Source organism: Colletotrichum jinshuiense, chromosome 1 (assembly GCF_051148585.1).
Source record: "Colletotrichum jinshuiense chromosome 1, complete sequence".
Taxonomy (NCBI): domain Eukaryota; kingdom Fungi; phylum Ascomycota; class Sordariomycetes; order Glomerellales; family Glomerellaceae; genus Colletotrichum; species Colletotrichum jinshuiense.
Window position 1 is genome coordinate 4,683,370 of NC_139302.1, and position 18,817 is coordinate 4,702,186.

Below are 18,817 nucleotides of genomic sequence, written 5' to 3' on the forward strand. Positions count from 1 at the left end.
TTCATCCGTAAATTCAGATTCGCCGAGATGCAGCACCGGTACGTGTTTGAACTGGAACACATCAGATCCAAGACCGCCCAGAGAAGCGCATGCCACCAGCATGTTCTTGCCGCATGACTCATTCTTCGATAATTGGCCGCCTAGCAACGTGTCGCATTTCCAACGATGGAAATTAAACCTGACCAGACACCGCTCCGTCGCGTAAGTTTATCGATTCGCCTCGCCAGCTGCTGTTCTACGACCAGGCACCAAGCCTAGCTCGATAGTTGGGAACCCGATTTACGTCCAGCTCCAACGGGTTGCGCCTCTGACGGGGTGGTGCCGCTACCTGAGCCACACCTTTTCACAGGGACACTTGCCCCGGCCATGCATAATCTAAACGGATCTCCCGTCTTGCCGTGTGGTGTTTCTCGGGGTCGGACTCCAGGCAACACCCCGACTGCAAGGTAACGGCGTTGCCCTATGATATGCGGCCAATCACTCCGCGACAGGCGTGTATGGTACCCGAAGATGTATTCCACCACCACCACCCAACCCGATGGGCGGCAAACTGCACCCAGACAGTCTACCAGTATTGCAGAGTAGCTGGGACTGTATTCTAAAAAGTGAAAAAAGAAAAAGAAAAAGAAAAAAAAAAGGAAAAAAAAAATACGGAGAAAATACCAAACCAAAACACACCCAGGAACTCTAGCTCATGCTCTAATCACTTGTCGATATGGTCCACCTTAAGCCGGGCACCCATCCCAGGTTCGCGTTTGAGGAGCGATATGACATGTCTGCCGTCTGATATTACCGGTTTTCTGACTTAACCAAATGCTGCAGCGCCACAGCATTGTATCCATTGCCGCGTAACAAGCGAATACTAAGGTCAAAAGTGACCCCGGCGATTGAGAAACCACTTTGAAGTAAAATAGAGCTCTCTCATGTTCAGCAGTCTAGTCCTTCCGAGGAATTGCCGGCAGCTGTCAGCCTTACTAGTGGTGCAGGAGCATGCTGTCACAAACGGGGCAACGTCATTGGGCGGCGCACAAGCAGGTGCATCCCAGTTCTGTCACAGCCTTGCAGCCATTTTTGACCTCACAACCCCCCAAAACCTGTCGCAAGTCATTCGGCCCCTCCAAAACTTGCGATTGAGTCACCACCAAGATCCGCGGGCCGCTTTTTTGTTAAGTCGGTTCCCCTTGCGCAACGCCCGAGAAACTGGAAGCCAGGTGAATGCAGACCCAGGTGAAGACTTTCTCGAGGTTTGCCCGGCCGGCCTACCGACTGACTTTTCTTTCTCAAAGCCCAATTTCACCCCCTCTTTTGCCTAGCAGACCCAGCCGTCGCGCGTTTTCTTCGTCGTCCCCTCCGTACCGAAGCGATATCGAACATTTGCCCGCCATGGCGCCCAAATCCAAATTCGAACTAAAGACCCCCAAGGGCACCAAGGATTGTCAGTCTTCGCTCTGTCGCCTTTACGCCGAAATCGTACGACCCGACTAATACAATATTGTGCTTCAAGGGTTCGGCAAGGACATGCTCATCCGTGAGAAGATCTTCTCGCAGTTGAAGGGCGTTTTCCAGAAGCACGGTGGCATGGAACTTGATACCCCTGTTTTCGAGCTGAAGGAGATTCTTTCAGGCAAAGTACGACTTTCACAATGCCCCTCCCCTCCCCCCACCTTCGTCCGCACAAGAGGGACAGCTGCGAACCCCGCGATCCACTTCCCATATCAAATCGACAAGATGCTGACCAGCACCTCAATAGTATGGCGAGGACTCCAAGCTCATCTACGACTTGGCCGACCAGGGTGGTGAGCTCACGTCCCTGAGATATGACTTGACGGTACCCTTTGCGCGATGGCTCGCCATGAACAAGGACATCCAGAGTGTCAAGCGCTACCACATCTCGAAGGTCTACCGTCGGTACGGCATATATCATTTCCCCCTAAGCTCTGTTACGGCTAGCTGATCTACCACAGGGACCAGCCTGCCATGAACAAGGGCCGCATGCGCGAGTTTTACCAGTGCGATTTCGACATTGCCGGCACTTACGACTCCATGATTCCTGACGCCGAGATCATTCGTATCGTTGTGGAAGTCTTCGAGGGCCTCGGATGGAACGGAAACTACACCATCAAGCTCAACCACCGCAAGATCCTCGATGGCATCTTCGAGGTCTGCGGCGTGCCAGAAGATAAGATCAGGACGATATCCTCCGCCGTGGACAAGCTCGACAAGCTGCCATGGGCGGACGTGCGCAAGGAGATGACTGAGGAGAAGGGTCTGGCTGAGGAGGTCGCCGACAAGATCGGCGAGTGGGTTGTCCTTAAGGGCAAGCAAGACCTCCTCCGGAAACTGCAGCGGGATGAGAAGCTGGCGGCCAATGCCTCGATGAAGGCCGGCATGGCTGACCTCGAGCTTCTGTTCAACTACCTTGAGGCTTTTGGCGCTCTCGATAGAGTATCATTTGACCTCTCCCTTGCCCGTGGTCTGGACTACTACACTGGTGTCATCTACGAGGTTGTCACGGAAGGATCCGCACCTTCTACTGCCCCTGACGCGAACGACAAAACAGTCAAGTCCAAGAAGAAGAGCAAGAGCAAGGACAAGGACGACGAGGACCGTTCGGATGACCCTAGCGTCGGAGTTGGCAGCGTTGCAGCCGGTGGCCGGTAAGTGTGATCCAGAGTTTTTGGTTATGGATTTGAAGCAGCTAACAGGGCGATAGCTATGACAACCTTGTGGGCATGTTCTCTGGCAAGACCCAAATTCCTTGCGTCGGAGTAAGTTCACCACTGCTGTAGATCGAAGCAAACGAAGATTCTGACATTGGTTTTTAGGTCTCCTTCGGTATCGAGAGAATCTTCAGGTTCGTCAGATTTGTTTCTGAGAAGAAACCTTAAATACTGACGACGTGTGTAGCATTACCAAGGCCCGGATGCAAGCCGAGAGCGAAACGCCGCAAAGCACAGTTGACGTATTTGTCATGTCCTTGGGATCCAAGGCCGGTCTGCTCAAGGAGAGACTCGAGGTGTGCTCAAGGTTGTGGGACGCTGGTGTCAAGGTAGGAAAACACACGATGCGAACCAAGAAAGAACCGCGCTGACACCAATCGTAACTACCAGGCCGAGCTCCTGTACAAGGTTAAGCCCAAGCTGCCGCCACAGTTCAAGGCGGCCGAGTCCAACGCGACGCCGTTTGCTGTGATCCTCGGCGACGACGAGGTCCAGAAGGGCGTCGTCAGAATCAAGGAACTGGGACTGCCAGAGGGGCACCCCCAGAAGGACGGCGAGCTCGTCGACATGGCGTCGCTGGTCCCTGAGGTGCAGAAGCGTCTGTCGCGAAAGCGCGAGCTGGACGACATTGCCCGACAGGCCGAGGGCCTGAGGGTGGTGGGAGGCCTGAGAGGCGAGGACATCAAGCCCGCGGCTGCCTCGGAAAAGGTGGTTGAGACGCCTGCTGCTGCCGCCGCCACTGAGGCACCGGCCGCTGCTGCCACAGAGGAAGAGAAGCCCGCTGCGGCAGAGGTGACGGAGGAAAACAAGCCCGCGCCGAGCGCATAGAATTAGAGTGATTACTCTACTAGAAGCAAAACAACAAAATAGAAATGGCCATCATGCTCTACGACCGATGATCTGTCTGCGCTCACTCCCGCAGGCTGGGATCCCCCGTCTCAACCGTCCACCAAACTATTGCTCCGTCTTGGAAGCCATTTTATTTTTAAACCATGGGACAGAGGCTCCGGAACGAAGGCTTGCCAGATTGGGCAAGCACCAAAAACTCCAGCGCGTCCACCACTCGAATCACTCGTCACACCGTGCCAGCAGTGGCGCTTGCGTGATTCTTTGACCAGCAACACGTGGGAAAGGGGCAAGAAGGATCGACCGTTTCCAAGAGGTACTCTACCAACGGGACCAGCTCGGCTAGCGAGAGCAACGGCGAGATCGTCAGGTACAAGAAGGAAAAAACAAAAAAAGAGGCCTGATCGGTCCGTCGCACCAGGGGAGGGGAAGGTTAGGCATTCATTTAGTGCTATGCCCAAAGCGCGCAAGGACGAGGCAACGAGGCGCTGCTCGTTCGCTAGGTCAGTTAGCCATTTACTTGTGGTTTGAAGAATGGCCCAGATGTGGGAAGAGACGAGGCCGGGGTTTTTTTATTCTCGTGTTTTCATTTCATGTATATTTTCCTAATCTTTTTTCTTCCACAAATCATTTATTTGGCCTCTGAATGCGGATACCTTCTGTAGAGAGTTGAAATTGGCAAAACTAGAAGAGAGGCACAAACGAGCAAGATTGCGGACCACCAGAGATTTGGTCAAATGTTCCCTGGTGCTGAAGTATCAGTCGCACCACTGCCCTCTTCTCGTGAGAGTGCCCGTCTGATCTGGTCTCTACCCCTCACTTACCAACACTCATTGAGGGTCTGACCGCATCGACCCTGACGATAAGCAAGGAGGTGGGGGTCAGATAATGGAAGGTCTGGGTTGTTGCAACCCCCGCTGGCATCGTGATCGGGCGACGGGGGATTGGTCAAGGGTCAGAGGAAACAAGCCGACGTTGAGCGCTGCAGTCAAGGTGTTATGGATTAAAAAAAAAACTGCGCGAATCGGCTGATTGGCTGCTAGTTACTGGATGTTTGTGGTGTGGTTTCCGTCCGCTACTGCAGATGGACCGAGCCTAGGTGCAGCAAAACGTTCATCTGAACCGAGTGGATTTGGGTTTTTGGGAATCAATCTTCCTCTGGTGCGCCTGGCTGACTTCCCCTCTCCTCCGACTGCTCATCATCCATGGTACTATGTACTCATGTATGGTACGCGGTCGCACGTCTCTCATACTTGCTTGTCTTATGCGCACATCTTGTTGCATTGCATCTTACCCAAACACCGTTCACCTATACAAGACCAGACTTTGACGGATTCCAGACTTGCAAGAGAGAATCAGTGTGTTGTTTGATCTTGCGGTGAGCAAGGAAAAGGCGCAAGCACGGACGTCAAAAGTGCAGTGATTGCGACGGTGATTGAGCGATTAGAGGTGCATGCCGTCTGGTTTTTTTTTGGATTTTTTTTCTTGGAGATCCGTGCGTGCAGACGAGCGGAGGGGAAAGTGATTGTTTCGTTCCAATCCCAACTTACTTTCGATGGTCCGGAGTCCGCCAGGCACCGCTGAGGCCTCTTTCTGATCCCCCCGTCGGACGGTTACCCTCAGACATCGAGGTAGTCCTCTGGAGGATTGTTTGTTTGTCTGAGATTCAAGGCTACACGCGTGAGGACGAGCTGGTCGGGTCGTTGATGGACGAGGGAGGGCGACACGAGGCGACGTGACTGACAGGGGTCTTGAGGAAACCCTCTCTGATTGCGTTCAGCCAGGGGTGGTGCGGTGAGTGAGCCAACGTCCCGTCCCTTCCCCTTCCCACTCTCTCGCACCGTTCGTTTTCCATCAGTGTTGGCCCTGCTTGTTTGCTTCCCGCCCCGGCCCCCCAGCGAGCAAAGGTCTTTTTGTCACCTCTTTTTTCTTTTCTTCGCAGTATTTGTGCCATCACGGAAATGAGAGCCGGATAACGAGATGTTCACGGACTCCCGTCCCATTCTGACTCCTTCGGACGTGGGTGATGGATGGTGACGATGCCAGTTGCCGAGACGTGGATGCCGTTCCGCATATTGAGGTTACCACGTTTTTGGGACTCCAGGTGTTGATGGCGACAGCACAATTCTCAGGGGGGATTCGCTGGCGAGTCATATTTCATGTCATGCAAGCAGCATTACTCGAGTGCCGGTCCCAAATGACTGAACAAACCCCCCAAGGAAGGGAGGGGAGGGAGATCGCTGGCTAGCCAGGTTTCTGGTCCATGTTCCATGTTCCATAGAACCGTTCCGTGCAGGGTCGCACCGCGCATTGGGTACTGACGGAGTGGACGGGAGGCCATCACTTGTCATGAACCCGGCCAAAATGTGCAGTTGATGTGGGAATGAGTGCAATGAGAGCCCACAGAGGCGAGGGGAGATTGCGAGGGTTTGGGCAGGGGAGAAGAAGTGAGGAAAGGTGGCTGTACGTACACGCAGTTCGAGGAAGGGAATGACAATGGAGATCTGATGCAGGGGTAGGAAGGACCCGCCGTTCGGTTGTCGGTTCGTGGCTTCCGGTGCAGGCCAGGCGCAGTCGACTCTGTGGTCCCAAGTCCTAGGACGGGGGCAGCAGCAGTGTCTTTGGTAGGTAGCCGGCAGGAGGGTTGACAACCAACCCGGATCGTGGACTGTAGTTGAAGAGTGGGCTGGCTGGCTGGTTGCTTGGTGGTTGGGCTCTTTTGGATTGTTTGCTTTGCGGTTGGAAGGGGTTCTCCTCCTCCCTACCTACTGCTCTTTTCTTTTTTCCTTTCCCTTCCGAGCAAGGGTTTGCCATCTTCCAACCGTCTTCCATCGTCCCACGGGCTGGCTGAGCTGGACAAGGCAGAGGCGGGCAAGACGAGTTTTTCCTCGAGATGTTTTATCCTGGATTCCGGGTTGGTTTGAGGGACTCCGGAAAGGTCGATTGCTTACCAACAGAACGCACTCGCCGATTTTCCCGTGTGCTGCCCGTGTCCATCATCAGCATCATCTCTCTTCAGAAATGACCCTAATCCAACCGGCACACGAATCATCTCCGTCCGTCCCGTGCAATCCACAACGGGACCGCGAATCGCCCGGCTCCCCCATTCCATGTTCGAAAACTCGACAGCGTTCTGATTGAGACAGTCCCCCATCCTTGCCCGTGGGATCGTGTTCTCGAGCTGCAAATAGTACCAGGTACCGCGCAGACACCAGCCTGGCACGCCAGAATGGCTTGGGCCTTCTCCACACCCCATTTAACGGATCAGGGGGCAGCCGCAAAGGTGGGAACCTATTCGAAGACTGCAGATTGCAGAGACGTCGACGCAGTTCTCACATCCCACTGTGACCTAACTCTCATGATCCGTGCCTGGTATACGTAGTGTACACTACATAGTGTAGTACTGGTAGGTAGTAAGCAGCTCCAAACAATCCAAGCCATTCCATGCACCATCCCACGCAACGAGCAACGCCTCGCAGCTCATAGCGTCTCCACTCGAGGACCCAATGCGCCAATCCCTAGTTTCCCCCCTACATAGTACGCAGCACTACGCCTAGCCAGGTACGCACGCTGTGTCGCAATTGTGCGCATGAGACGTGCATTCAAGGTGGATTGAGCACCATGAATCCAAGAGCAGAGCACCAACGACTAGCAGGGCTAGAGGCAAGGGTCAACAGGCGCGCTGCCCGGTGCCAGGGTAACAGACCTCAGCGAGATGGAGCGGCAGGTCCTGGAAGCAGAGAAAAATCATCCTTGCGCAGGCCACACCTGAGCCTTGTTCCCCTTTTCTCCTTAGCCCAACGTCGATGCGCAAACCACCTACCCAAAGCAATCTCGACAAGCTCGAGCTCTGCGGATGGATACCCAGGTGCTTGGGGACCTCGAATCGTCGTCCCTCCCCTACTTGAATACGACCCATCCCCCCCCCCCAAAGCCCGCAGGGCCACTCGATCCCGTTTTCGAGATCCTTTTCTGACTTCACCAGCCTCTCGTCGTTTCTTCTTGTGTGTTTGTCCCATCTTCGCCGGTATCATCCCATCCTTTCCCGTCCTGCAACTCTCGGCTGCCAGCTTTTTTGTTTTTTTTTACTCGGACCATCTTAGCTCCCCTCGTTGCGCAGAAGTTACACTTCGTCATCAATCGAGGGTAAACCCCTGTCGCTTGGTCTCGCATACTACGTCTATTTGTCTCGGTCTTCAGCCGCCACCCTCGCTGTCTTGCAACCGCATCCAGCTTCAACAATTGGTCCACAAGTCAATCAGCATCGCCTTGCTTCCGTCCCGTCGATTTTTGGCCCGCCCTCTCCGGTCTAGTAATCTTTCTTCGGCCCCCGCCTCTAAAACAGTAACAATCTACCAATACTCAACCATATACTCTAATCCGCACCACCTCGGCCACGGTTTCCCAGTTAATTCCAGAGGACCCAAGGCGCAAACGTCGTTCTGACCCCGCAGAAGCTGGCCGTGGAAACGCCCTCGAAGCTCAGACGTCTCAGAGACTAAGCACCAACTCCGCCGTAATCTGACGCAAACTTTGGCTGAAGATCACTCTCGGTGCAGAGGCCAGCCGCCCCGCCGACCAGCACGCGACCTGCAAGAAGTTCGGACGACTTGAGACTGTCCCCGAATCCCGGTGCACCAGCCGTCACGCATTTCGAGGGTTATCCACTTACACCGGAACCCGAGCCATCGTACCTTAACTACCGCCCTTGCCTACGGAAACGTGACAAGCCGATTTCCTGATTTCGCATTACGGACTCTCCTCCCATAAGCGCATTGGATTCTCTCGCAATGGGTGGCTTGATACCTCTCCTCCTGAAGCCCGCTGCTGCCGGCTCTCGGGGCAGCGTCATTTTCCCCAGCAACAAAGCAGGATCCTCCAACGCCTTTGCGCCACACCCAACGGCGACGGCTACAACAATGACGAGCCCAACCGAACTACCCAAACCGCGCAGCCATAAGCGGACGGCATCGCAGGCGCTAGCATCTCTCCCCGTCCTGCCTTATACCTCTGCCGAATGGTGCAAGGCAGTCTCCGACGTGAAGCGCCAGTATCAGAATCGCAAGTATCGGCCATGCTCGTTGCGCTGCTGCGAGATCTTGGACAATATAAAAAGTTCCGTATGTCACATTTGTCCGATGATAAAAGTGGTCCGAGGCTGTACTGACTAGATTCATAGGCGAACATTGAGCCGGCATACCTGATCTACTTGCACTTCTACGCTGCTAGTTCCTTCGAGATGCTTTCTCGGCCTCTGAACGGCGCGTCTCCGTACCGGACGACCCTGCTCCAGCAGGCCCACCATCATTACACCCAAGCATCCGATCTCAGCAAGGCTGCGGATGAGACCATGTCCCGCTCTTCTCGGCCATCGTCAGCGGCGACCTCAAACATGCATTCTCCCTCGAGCTCCATCTCTTCACAAGCGTCATCCCGAACTTGGACCAACTCGACCGCCTTCTCCTCACCCACGCCCTCCATCTGCTCCGTTGACGATGCTGTCGCCAAGCTCTCCAGCACTCAACCTCCGCAGAAGAAGCGCGTCACTTTCTCCGACTTGCCAGAGGAGCCGTTCATCCGCCCCGATTCTCCCACTCTCGGATTCAATGACTTCTTCTTCACCGTACCGGAGCGTGAGTCTCGCTATCTCCCTGTCCTTCCCGAGGAGCCGGAGCCTGCTGAGGAGACCGAGCCCGAAAACCGTGTAACGGCGCCGACACCCGAGCCCCTGAGCGACGACTGCGACGTCTTCGACTTCTTCCAAGAGCGCTCTATTCACCGCTACTGTGGCTTACTTTCGAGTCTGCAATCGCAGATTGCAATCCACATTGCCAATATTCAAGAACAGCTTGCAGCTCCTTCACACACTGTCGCCGCTGTCAACACTCTCCCCGCCAGGGCCGCAACACCTGAACTATACGATGAGATGCGCAGCGTCGACATCAAAGCCCGCATCGAGCGTTTACGGCAGAACAACTGGCAGCGTCGGCGCTTCGACGCCAGCCGGTATGAGGCGCTTCGTGAGAGCGCCCTCGCTGAGCTGGCTTGATTGCCCATTCCGAACAAACACGATCACTTGCCATTGGCATCCATGCACTTCACCTCACCAATACGTCAAATTTCCTACCAATTTTTGTACCAAGTTTCTTGTTTCAAATGATACCACCAGCACCCGCAATCTCTAATTCGATCTGTACTATAATCTTTTCAAAAAGCGCACATTCCCTTTTTCTTCTTTCCTTTCTACTCCGAGGCAAAACAAAAGCACATCAGGATCAAGACGGCGGGTATGGGGGACGGCGAACTGAGATGAGGAGGGAGGCTTATCTGGCAATTCTCCTTCACTTCACTGTTCCATATTTTGGCGGTTGATCCATTCACAGCAGCATTCTTTTGGAGCAGGACGGCGCATATCGGGCGGTTTCTTGCCTTTTTCCCCCCGAAACATCTTTTTCAGATATACCTTGTACAACCAACACATTATCAACGAATCGTCACGAATAACCACCTATTAGATATTAGTAGTATTAGAGCACGGGGAGATCTGACCGTCATCCTCTACAAACTTCAAGTAGTAACAATGTCAACATGCAGAGTTTCCATCTTGACCAGGTCACATTTCTCTAGTGACGTATTAAGGCTTGGATGCGTCCGCTTCTAACCACCCCCAGCACTGGTCAGACGATATCCTCTTTATTCTGTCGTCTGAAGACGATTTTTGGACGGTTCACGTAATTAGAATCTGGACGAAATGATGACTTGCTACTAAAAAATCGTTCCTCTCGCTTTTCTGTTCAATCCCATCCGCTCTGACAAAGCAACGAAAACGAAACAGTGATCGAGCCTTTTACTCATTTGGCTCGAAATGAAACGTGCACGTAACGAAAAGGGAACAAAATGAGGGGTAGGCTATAACCTCAAAGCCGCTGTCGAGCCATGATCAAGAGCCCGCTGTATCACCCAACCCGTGGTATCATCATCCTAGGTACTGACAGACCCCGTCATGATCACACCTTGAATATGCGACTGGCGCATCTCACCCTTGAAAGCTGCGTCTCCTGTGCTCCTTCTCTGCTTCCTCCTTCACCTTGAGCGTATCCTGCTGCTGCTTCATCTCGCGGACCTTGGCAAGGACAACTTCGCGGAAGATGGCCCCCTTGATAGTCTTGGAAAGACTGCGCTTCTCGCCGACTGCGATTTCGTGTGCGCCAACGTGCTTGGACTGATCTGCGGCGCTGATAGCGTCGGTCGGGAAATCCGAGTCTTCCGTGTCTTCCTCCTGGGCCTTGAGCGTTTCGATCCTGTTGGCAAGCTTGACCATCTCGATGCCGCGGCGAAGCCTGGCCTTGGCGATGTAGGCCTTGATCTCGGGCAGCAAGTTGTGATCGGTCGCGTTCTCTCCGCTGAGCCACGAGTGACGAAGCGCCTCCTGCTCAGTCATTAGTATCGTTGATTCCTAAACGTTGATCCGGGACGAAGTGTCACGTACCTCACTCGACCAGCGCTTCACGGGCTCTGGTTGCAAGAGATGCAGGATGAAATCCTTGGCATCGTCACTAACATCCTTCCAGTACCGCTCGTGGAAGACGACCTGGGCGTTACTGCACTCATCGATGAGGTCTTGGAGATTCTCAGAGCGGAAAGGGGAGTAGCCGCAGAGAAGGGTGTATGTGATGACGCCCATGGACCACATGTCGACAGGCTTGCCGTGGCCCTTCTTGAGCATGACCTCTGGGGCGGCGTAGCCGAAGGAGCCAGCCATTGTTGTGAGGACCTCGTCCTTGCGGTCGAGCATCTTTGCGATGCCGAAATCGGCCAAGACAAGATCGGACTCGGCGTCCCGAGTCAAGTATAGGAGGTTCTCGGGCTTCAAATCTGAGCATGGAGTTAGCGAGTGTGGAAATTGGGTAAAAAATAAGAACAGGCTTGCCTCTGTGGACGACGTTGTTCTGGTGCAAGTAGTTGACGGCCTCAAGAACCTGCTTGATAGTTTGCGAAGCATCCTTCTCCGTAAACTTGCCCTGTTCGCAAATCCGATCAAACAGCTCTCCACCCGTAGCCAGTTCAGTGACGATGTAATACTTGTCCTGCATAGCGACTGTCAGGGCTGCTGTCACAGCACGGCTTCAGACCGGTGCGGTACTTACACGCGACTCAAACCAGTCAAGGAACTTGACGATGTGGGGATGCTTGAGGCGCTGGAGCATGTCCAGCTCGTCGTACACCATCCTCTCGTTGCCCTTCACATTCTTCTTCAGGATAATCTTGACGGCGCACTTGCCAGTGGGACCGTCAGCCTCGCGAACGATACCGTAGGTTCCAGCGCCGAGGGTGCGTCCGAAGCGGTATTTCGCCCTATAATGAGGCTGTTAGGACACGAATTCCAAGTAGGCGGTCGTAGAGTGGTTCGGACTTCTTATCGTAGCTCTCGGGCTGGCCCTGAAGCCTACTGAGCATGTTGGAGACTGCGTGCATGTTCGTGGTCAGCATCGCTCACAACTTGGGACGCAGCACGACGTGAAGAAGCTGCTGATCGGACGGGCTTCGCAAAGCACCAAGAGGGAAGCTGCGCCTTCGCAAGCAACGTGGAATCGGAATCAACAGACGGAATCGTGGCACTTACAACTCATCTTGTGGGAGGGGCAAGCGGTTGCAGCGAGTGGGAGTTGAGGTGGAATGACTAGGCGGGCAAGAGAGCCGCAGAGAGGATAAGTAGCGTCGAGGAGAAGTGTCGAGGAAGAGAGTCGGGTGTCACAGGGGTGAGCGCGGGTGGGCGTTTATGGGGGGGTTCCTCGAGGCTGGAGTAAGGAAAGGAAAATTCAAGCAGTCAGAGAAGGCTCGAACCCTGGACTGGACGGAGAAGCAGCGTTGCTGATGGAGACTTCCAAGGTTGGCTGGAGAGGGAAGGGGGTCGAGTCGGGGTGCTTGTAGCTGTCGGTGCTTGGGCTGAGGGGTGAAGTGGGGTAATAGCGGGAAGCAAAAGACGGCGAGCTTCACAAGCAAGAGGCGGGCACTCTGGGGTCCAGTCACGCTGGTGTTGGGATGATGAGTGGCTTGCCGATAAGCAAAGGCGTAATGAAATCGAGCAGCACGGGCGAGGCCTTTTTTAGCAGTCACAACAGCCTCTGGAGGCAACCTTCAACCAGCACGGATACAGAGCAAAAGGTAGCTCATCCCAAGAAACGAAACCCAGGGGTTCAAGACAAACCAGAGTGAGCCTTGTGGGCTGGTAAGAATTAAAAGGATGCTCAGCCGCACAAAAATGAGGGGCAGAGGAGGGAAGCACGGACATGGCCGTGATGAGCAGACAACCTTGACGAGCACTAAGAGGTGACTTGCAAGGGTCCTGCAAGTGGCCCGCCGCATCCTAACCACTGGAAGGGGCCTGAAAGTGTGGCTGAGGAGGCCGCTTCTTCCTGGCACCCGTTGCTGCCACAAACAACACTCACTGTCCCCAGGCAGTTTGAAGGCTGGAGTCTAGGCCCAGCAAGGTCAATATTCTGCGACCGATGACATCGCGAAGGTCAGATGCAGTGGCTCTCAGTCGACAACGGGTTGCCCGCCTTGGGTTCCCTCCGCGAAAGCACAGAAAACCCACAGATACCACCTCATAAGGTAGTCTTAGGCAGTCCAACCCCTTCCGTTCGACGATTTCAATATGCAAAGCCACACGCAGCCTTCTGTAAACCGTCGCATTGGGCAATGGCATGATACTTGTCTCCTGAAAGTCTTTTTCTGAAAGGCCCCCCGCGCCAATTATGGCGGGGGAAAAGGAAAAAGAAAGGAAAAGGGAAAGAATGCTAGCCAAGCTCGAATACGTCACAAGTTTGGCAAGCTGCCTCAAGGCTCATTACGAAAGCATTTCGCCCAAGCTCCTAATTAGGTTGCAAAATGAACTGGCCCTCAACCGCAGGTTGTTGATGGACGGCGGTCTCGTCACATGTCCTCATGGGGCAGACTTCTGTGGTTGTACGGATACGGATGCAAACACATGACTGCCAACCCCTCTACTTGGGCTTCTCCAAAGGCTTTCCCGTTGAGATGACACGCCTCTACCGCTGTAAATCAACCAGGAAGGTTTGGCGATCGGACGCTGCACTTCAACCTTTGGTGAGTTGTTAAAGGTATTAGACCTATTCTTGTATAGTTGGGTGATGCTACCGCCGTATTCACAAGAATATGTACGCAAGGTAGCATGTGGGTAACGCCGTATTACGGATCGTAAAGACAGTGACTAGGTAGGTAGGTAGTGACCAGCCGAACGGTGGACCCGTCACAGCAAGCGCATTCGCCTCCGTCGGTTGAGACAAATGAAGCAACTAAACCCACCTCCTCGCGGGGCGTCATTTAGGACCTTGAAAGTCTTAGGTAAGGGTCTCCCTCGCCCGTTACCTGCATAGTACAGGTGCGTGGGCATGCACATCACCTGTAACTTGGGCATTGTCTGCACGCAGGTCGACCGGCTAAACTGATTTGTACAGAGAATATCCATCCCACTTCATCTCTGCATCTATCCGGACGGCGCATTCTGCCCTACTTTACATCATCGTCTTTTTGTTCCCTTCGTTGCGCTCGTCTGGCTCGCGGGTTTAATCACGTATCCGACTATTTTAATAAACAACAGATAGACACAGACCCAACAGTCCAGTTCGGGTTGGCGGGTATCTGTTTTCCAGGCTCCGATATTCACTTTCGTTGCCCGCCTTCGCTGCTGTTCCCTGCAGTAACCACCGAATCGCGGGGTCCGTCTTTGGACAGCCAGCCCCTCTGTCGAGCCGCCGACTGTCACCTCCTCGGGCGCCTACTTACCTTGTCTCCATTTCGATTACCTCATTTCGCGTAGATTTGCTCACGCCGGTTTCGGTTTCTTCAAGCTTGTCTTTCGCGCTTCGAAATGGCTTCCAGCTTCGCTTCCAAGCGGCTGGCCAAAGAGCTTTCCAAGGTTTGTCGTGTCTAGCCCATTGCCTTGCCTCATGATCAGCTCATTCCACCAAAGATGAGCGCGCGCGCGCATGTCTACACCTTCTCTGACACCTCTCTTTGTAGCTCAACGCTGGCCTGCCTCCCGGCATTGAGCTAATCTCCGCCGACAACTTTGAAGAATGGATCATGGACATAAGGGTCCTAGATGACAATCCCCTGTACAGAGACCAGATCTATAGGCTCAAGTTCAAGTTCTCACAACAATATCCCATCGGTAGGTGTCTTACATCCGCCGCTGCTCGTCGTTCCGGCTGACCTTCTTCCTAGAGCCCCCAGAGGTCACATTCGTCAAAACAACCGAGCGACCGATCCCGATGCATCCCCACATCTATTCGAATGGCATCATCTGCCTTGACTTGCTCGGCAATCAAGGGTGGAGTCCCGTGCAGAACGTAGAGAGCGTCTGCATGAGCATACAGAGTATGTTGACTGGAAACGAGAAGAATGAACGCCCGGCAGGAGACGACGAGTTCGTTCGGAGCAACCGTTTGCGCCCGAGAGACATCGACTTCTACTATCACGATAACACCGTCTGATCAAGAGTGTGTTTTGTGCGGCAGGGTTGCTTACGGCGTTGAATCGGATTTGGCATAGGAAACCCAGTGCAGGCAGAGTGTTACGGAGTTGGTCCTTTGCCAGGGGCAGAAGAATGCCGGCATGGTTTTGGTCTTCTACAACTTTCATGGAGCGGTACTTCGGAAGGAGCATCTGGAAAAAGTGTTTCGCAAGCGCAATCGTGGCCCCCGCAGAACGGTGTTTGGCCCCATGTTGATGGCTGGCAGGATGAGAGAAACACACATGCGCTATGTTGGGCCACTTCCCACCCTGACACCTAGTGTGCATCATAACAGAGCGTAAACCAGATATGAAGAGATCATTGCATACTCTTCTCGTCCACTCTGCCGTTTTTAAATACAGCGCCAGATGTGCTCGGGTGATCAGCGATCGCCAACTCTTCGGGAAGAAGTGGACGAGGCGTGACGGTAGCCTTGAGAGCGGGCCAGCTACAGTGGCTGGGTCCCGCTGATCCAGCATGGGAGTTCCTCGATCAGATGCCTACCGATAAGGTGCGGATACAACCGATACGTCTCAGCAGTGGTCTAGAAAATCCCAAGTGACAACTGCACTAAGGCCCCGCTGACGCAAGTGCTCCCCAGTGCAAGGTGCCCTGTGCCGTATCTAATCTCCCACCCCGATAGCTCCAAACGTCAGGAGCTTTACCTTCTTCCATACACCTCGCTCACTGTGCAGCGGTCAGTCTGAGCTGCCCACGACAACCTCCTTCCACCCGCATGGAGAGCTCAAAATGGCTCCTCGAGCTGGCTTTAATACGGATCAGATAAAAGACAAGGCGCGCAAGGACCTTCTTTACCTGCTCGAGGCTGTAAGTAAGGCGTCCCAAGCCGGCAGCATACCCTCCAAGAGCTGATCCCTCGGCGCAATCAGGTCCGTGGAAAGAAGAACCTCATTCTTGAGCGCAGCCTAGCCGGCCCCATTGGCACAATCGTCAAAGTCGCAACACTTCATGAATACGGCGTGGACAAGTTCTTCTTCCTCGAGAACAAGAACGCCGACACCAGTCAGCGAAATGTCATATTCATAGCCCGCGGAGAGTGCGCGCGTCATGCACAAACGATCGCAGGTCAGCGCCTTCTACCAATCGAGCCCTACGTGCTGTCTTCCCTTATTCAGACCGAGATTTCGAAGCCTCTTGAACTTGGTCATGTCGTCGTCTGTCTTGGTCGGCCGTTGTAGACTTGATATGATCTCGTCTCATTGCTGCTCATCTTTCGTGACCACCTAGCCACCTGTGCCTAGTACTAACAGCCCTATAGAGCAGATCCGACGCTTACAGCGCGAGAGCCAAACCGGGCATGAATTTCATATCTTCTGGGTGCCTCGGCGGACGCTCGTCTCAGACAAGCTGCTAGAGGAGGCCGGCGTTTTGGGCGATGTCAATATCTCTGAGCTGCCGTTATACTTCTTTCCGCTGGAAAAGGACCTTCTTTCTCTAGAGCTAGATGACTCTTTCCGGGACCTCTACCTCTCTAAAGACGTCACCCCGTCCTTCTTACTCGCCAAGGCTTTGATGGAGATCCAGCAGAACCACGGCCTCTTCCCCCGAATAATCGGCAAAGGCGACAATGCGAAACGGGTTGCCGAGCTCCTCGCGCGAATGCGACAAGAGATCCTTGCCGGTGAGGATGCTAGTGAGACGAACCGAGGCGGCTTGACGCCAAGTACACTTACCGAAAGTGTCATAATAATCGATCGTGAGGTGGACTTCGTCACTCCTTTACTAACCCAGTTGACGTACGAGGGACTCATTGATGAGTTGTTTGGTATTCAGAATAACCAAGCTGAGGTGGACACCACCGTTGTTGGCGCTCAGTCTCAAGCATCAACGACCAGCGCGCAGGCAAGGAAACGAAAGATCCAATTGGATTCCTCCGACAAATTGTATGAGCAACTTCGGGATACCAACTTTGCCATCGTTGGGAGCTTGTTGAACAAGGTTGCTCGCCGTTTACAAAACCTGCAAAAGGACTACGAGGGACGAAACAGCCAGAAATCGATCGCCGAACTAAAAGACTTCGTCAGCAAGCTACCAGGATATCAGGCTGAACAGCAGAGCCTAAGGATTCATACGGGCTTAGCAGAGGAAATTATGAAGTACACTCGGACCGACCAGTTCAAAGGTCTTCTAGAAGCTCAGCAAAACTTAGCCGCCGGGGCGGACCCTTCCTCCCAATTCGATGCGATTGAGGAACTAATTGCTCGCGATACACCGCTTCCGGAGGTTCTGAGATTGCTCTGCATCTACTCGTGCATATCAGGCGGCATCAAACCAAAGGAATATGACCAATTTCGGCGGCTCATTCTAGAGGGTTACGGCTATCAACACATCCTGACTCTCAACAATCTCGAGAAACTGCAGTTATTCTTGTCAAGGTCATCACCGCTGGCGGAAATGATTCCTATGTCTGGCGCCGGGGGTAACAACACTGGAACAAAGACCAACTACACATACCTCCGCAAACTTCTTCGGCTCATCGTCGACGAGGTTAAAGAAGACGATCCTAACGATATCGCCTACGTATACAGCGGGTACGCGCCACTGTCAGTTCGACTCGTTCAGTGCGTGTTACAAAAGCAATATTTGCTCAAAGTCACCAGAGGAAATGGGGCCAGCGGTGCGACTGGAGCATCCGCAGCCCAAGGCTGGCATGGGTTTGACGAAGCTGTCAAACACGTCCGTGGGCAGACGTTTTACGACTTGCAGAAAGGTGAGGAGAAAGCTGTCAAGGCTCGAGCGTTGTTGTCGGGAGGCTCGGAAAAGCAGACTGTGTTTGTGGTGTTTGTTGGAGGCATCACGTTCACAGAAATCGCTGCTTTACGGTTCATCGCGAAGCAGGAAGAAGGTAAGCTCCATGAGTGGACCCATCTCGTGAAGTATTGTCAAACTAACCAAATTTTCGACAGCCCGAAGAAACATTGTCATTTGCACAACATCGATCATTAGCGGTGACCGAATGATGGATGCTGCAATTGAGAGGGATTCGTATGCAAGAGATAATATTAAGCCTGCAAGCCCAACGACGTAAGGTGCGTAGCAGGCTCGAGGCCCAGAACACGTTAGAAATACCGGAAGCAATGGTTGGAGGTTGGAGCAATGTATTGGGCTGTGGCGATAGATTAGACTGAGCGTTTAGATAATGAGGCTCTTGGTCGGGGCAATATTGTTAAATCATCAGCAAGCGTCATTATCAATCAGTATCTGGCGTTCGAATTGTCACCGACCTAGCCTGATGGGCTTGAGTCAGAGACTCCCCTCCCTTTAGAGAGCGTTGCTGGTTTTGCTCGGGCCTGTAGCCAGTCCGTTCAGTAAAATGCTGAGTCACGTGATAAGCCGGTAAGCCACACCCTTTTGTTTCGGCTCCCTCGACATGAGCGGAGTACCCACGTCCAGCGCCGAACCTAGCGATTCCAATGGGTCATGTATCTGACGATTTTCCCGTTAATGCATAAGACCTTGGCCCCTCAACAGAATTGACAAGAACAATAGATCAAGTTCCATGCACCTCAGTTGGGGCTTATCCATTGCAACTCAATCTACATCGGGACGGCTCAATCCGGCACCGAGGACAGTGCGGCCGGGGGGCAGTGGCGTCTCCGCAGTCAAAGGTCGGTACATCACATCTGCATCCTCTTATACCGAGCACTTGCAAACGTGAGAACTTAAATCAGCTGACAAGCCTAGACAGTAA

At 53.6% G+C, this 18,817-nt stretch overlaps 5 protein-coding genes across 5 annotated transcripts; 4 read left to right on the forward strand and 1 right to left on the reverse strand.

The window, feature by feature from the left end:
- Positions 1-1,215: 1,215 nt before the first annotated feature.
- Positions 1,216-3,548, forward strand: EsH8_I_001218 (histidine--tRNA ligase; the record flags this gene model as incomplete). Its single annotated transcript, XM_083268631.1, has 8 exons — positions 1,216-1,435; positions 1,505-1,629; positions 1,751-1,908; positions 1,965-2,657; positions 2,714-2,768; positions 2,826-2,854; positions 2,908-3,049; positions 3,111-3,548. The coding sequence occupies 8 exons, from the start codon at positions 1,216-1,218 to the stop codon at positions 3,546-3,548; spliced, it is 1,860 nt and encodes a 619-aa protein (XP_083119069.1).
- A 4,808-nt stretch (positions 3,549-8,356) lies between these two features.
- EsH8_I_001219 (uncharacterized protein) lies at positions 8,357-9,615 on the forward strand (the record flags this gene model as incomplete). The annotated part of the gene is made up of 2 exons (XM_083268632.1): positions 8,357-8,686; positions 8,746-9,615. 2 exons carry the CDS (start codon positions 8,357-8,359, stop codon positions 9,613-9,615), a joined length of 1,200 nt encoding a protein of 399 aa, XP_083119070.1.
- A 987-nt stretch (positions 9,616-10,602) lies between these two features.
- EsH8_I_001220 (calmodulin-dependent protein kinase CMK2) lies at positions 10,603-12,196 on the reverse strand (the record flags this gene model as incomplete). The annotated part of the gene is made up of 6 exons (XM_083268633.1): positions 10,603-10,995; positions 11,056-11,441; positions 11,497-11,653; positions 11,714-11,921; positions 11,980-12,031; positions 12,190-12,196. The coding sequence occupies 6 exons, from the start codon at positions 12,194-12,196 to the stop codon at positions 10,603-10,605; spliced, it is 1,203 nt and encodes a 400-aa protein (XP_083119071.1).
- Positions 12,197-14,460: 2,264 nt separating this feature from the next.
- EsH8_I_001221 (ubiquitin-conjugating enzyme/RWD-like protein) lies at positions 14,461-15,085 on the forward strand (the record flags this gene model as incomplete). The annotated part of the gene is made up of 3 exons (XM_083268634.1): positions 14,461-14,508; positions 14,613-14,763; positions 14,817-15,085. The coding sequence occupies 3 exons, from the start codon at positions 14,461-14,463 to the stop codon at positions 15,083-15,085; spliced, it is 468 nt and encodes a 155-aa protein (XP_083119072.1).
- Positions 15,086-15,855: 770 nt separating this feature from the next.
- On the forward strand, positions 15,856-18,154 carry EsH8_I_001222 (Sec1 family protein; the record flags this gene model as incomplete). Its single annotated transcript, XM_083268635.1, has 4 exons — positions 15,856-15,933; positions 15,996-16,191; positions 16,385-17,971; positions 18,033-18,154. 4 exons carry the CDS (start codon positions 15,856-15,858, stop codon positions 18,152-18,154), a joined length of 1,983 nt encoding a protein of 660 aa, XP_083119073.1.
- Positions 18,155-18,817: the final 663 nt, after the last annotated feature.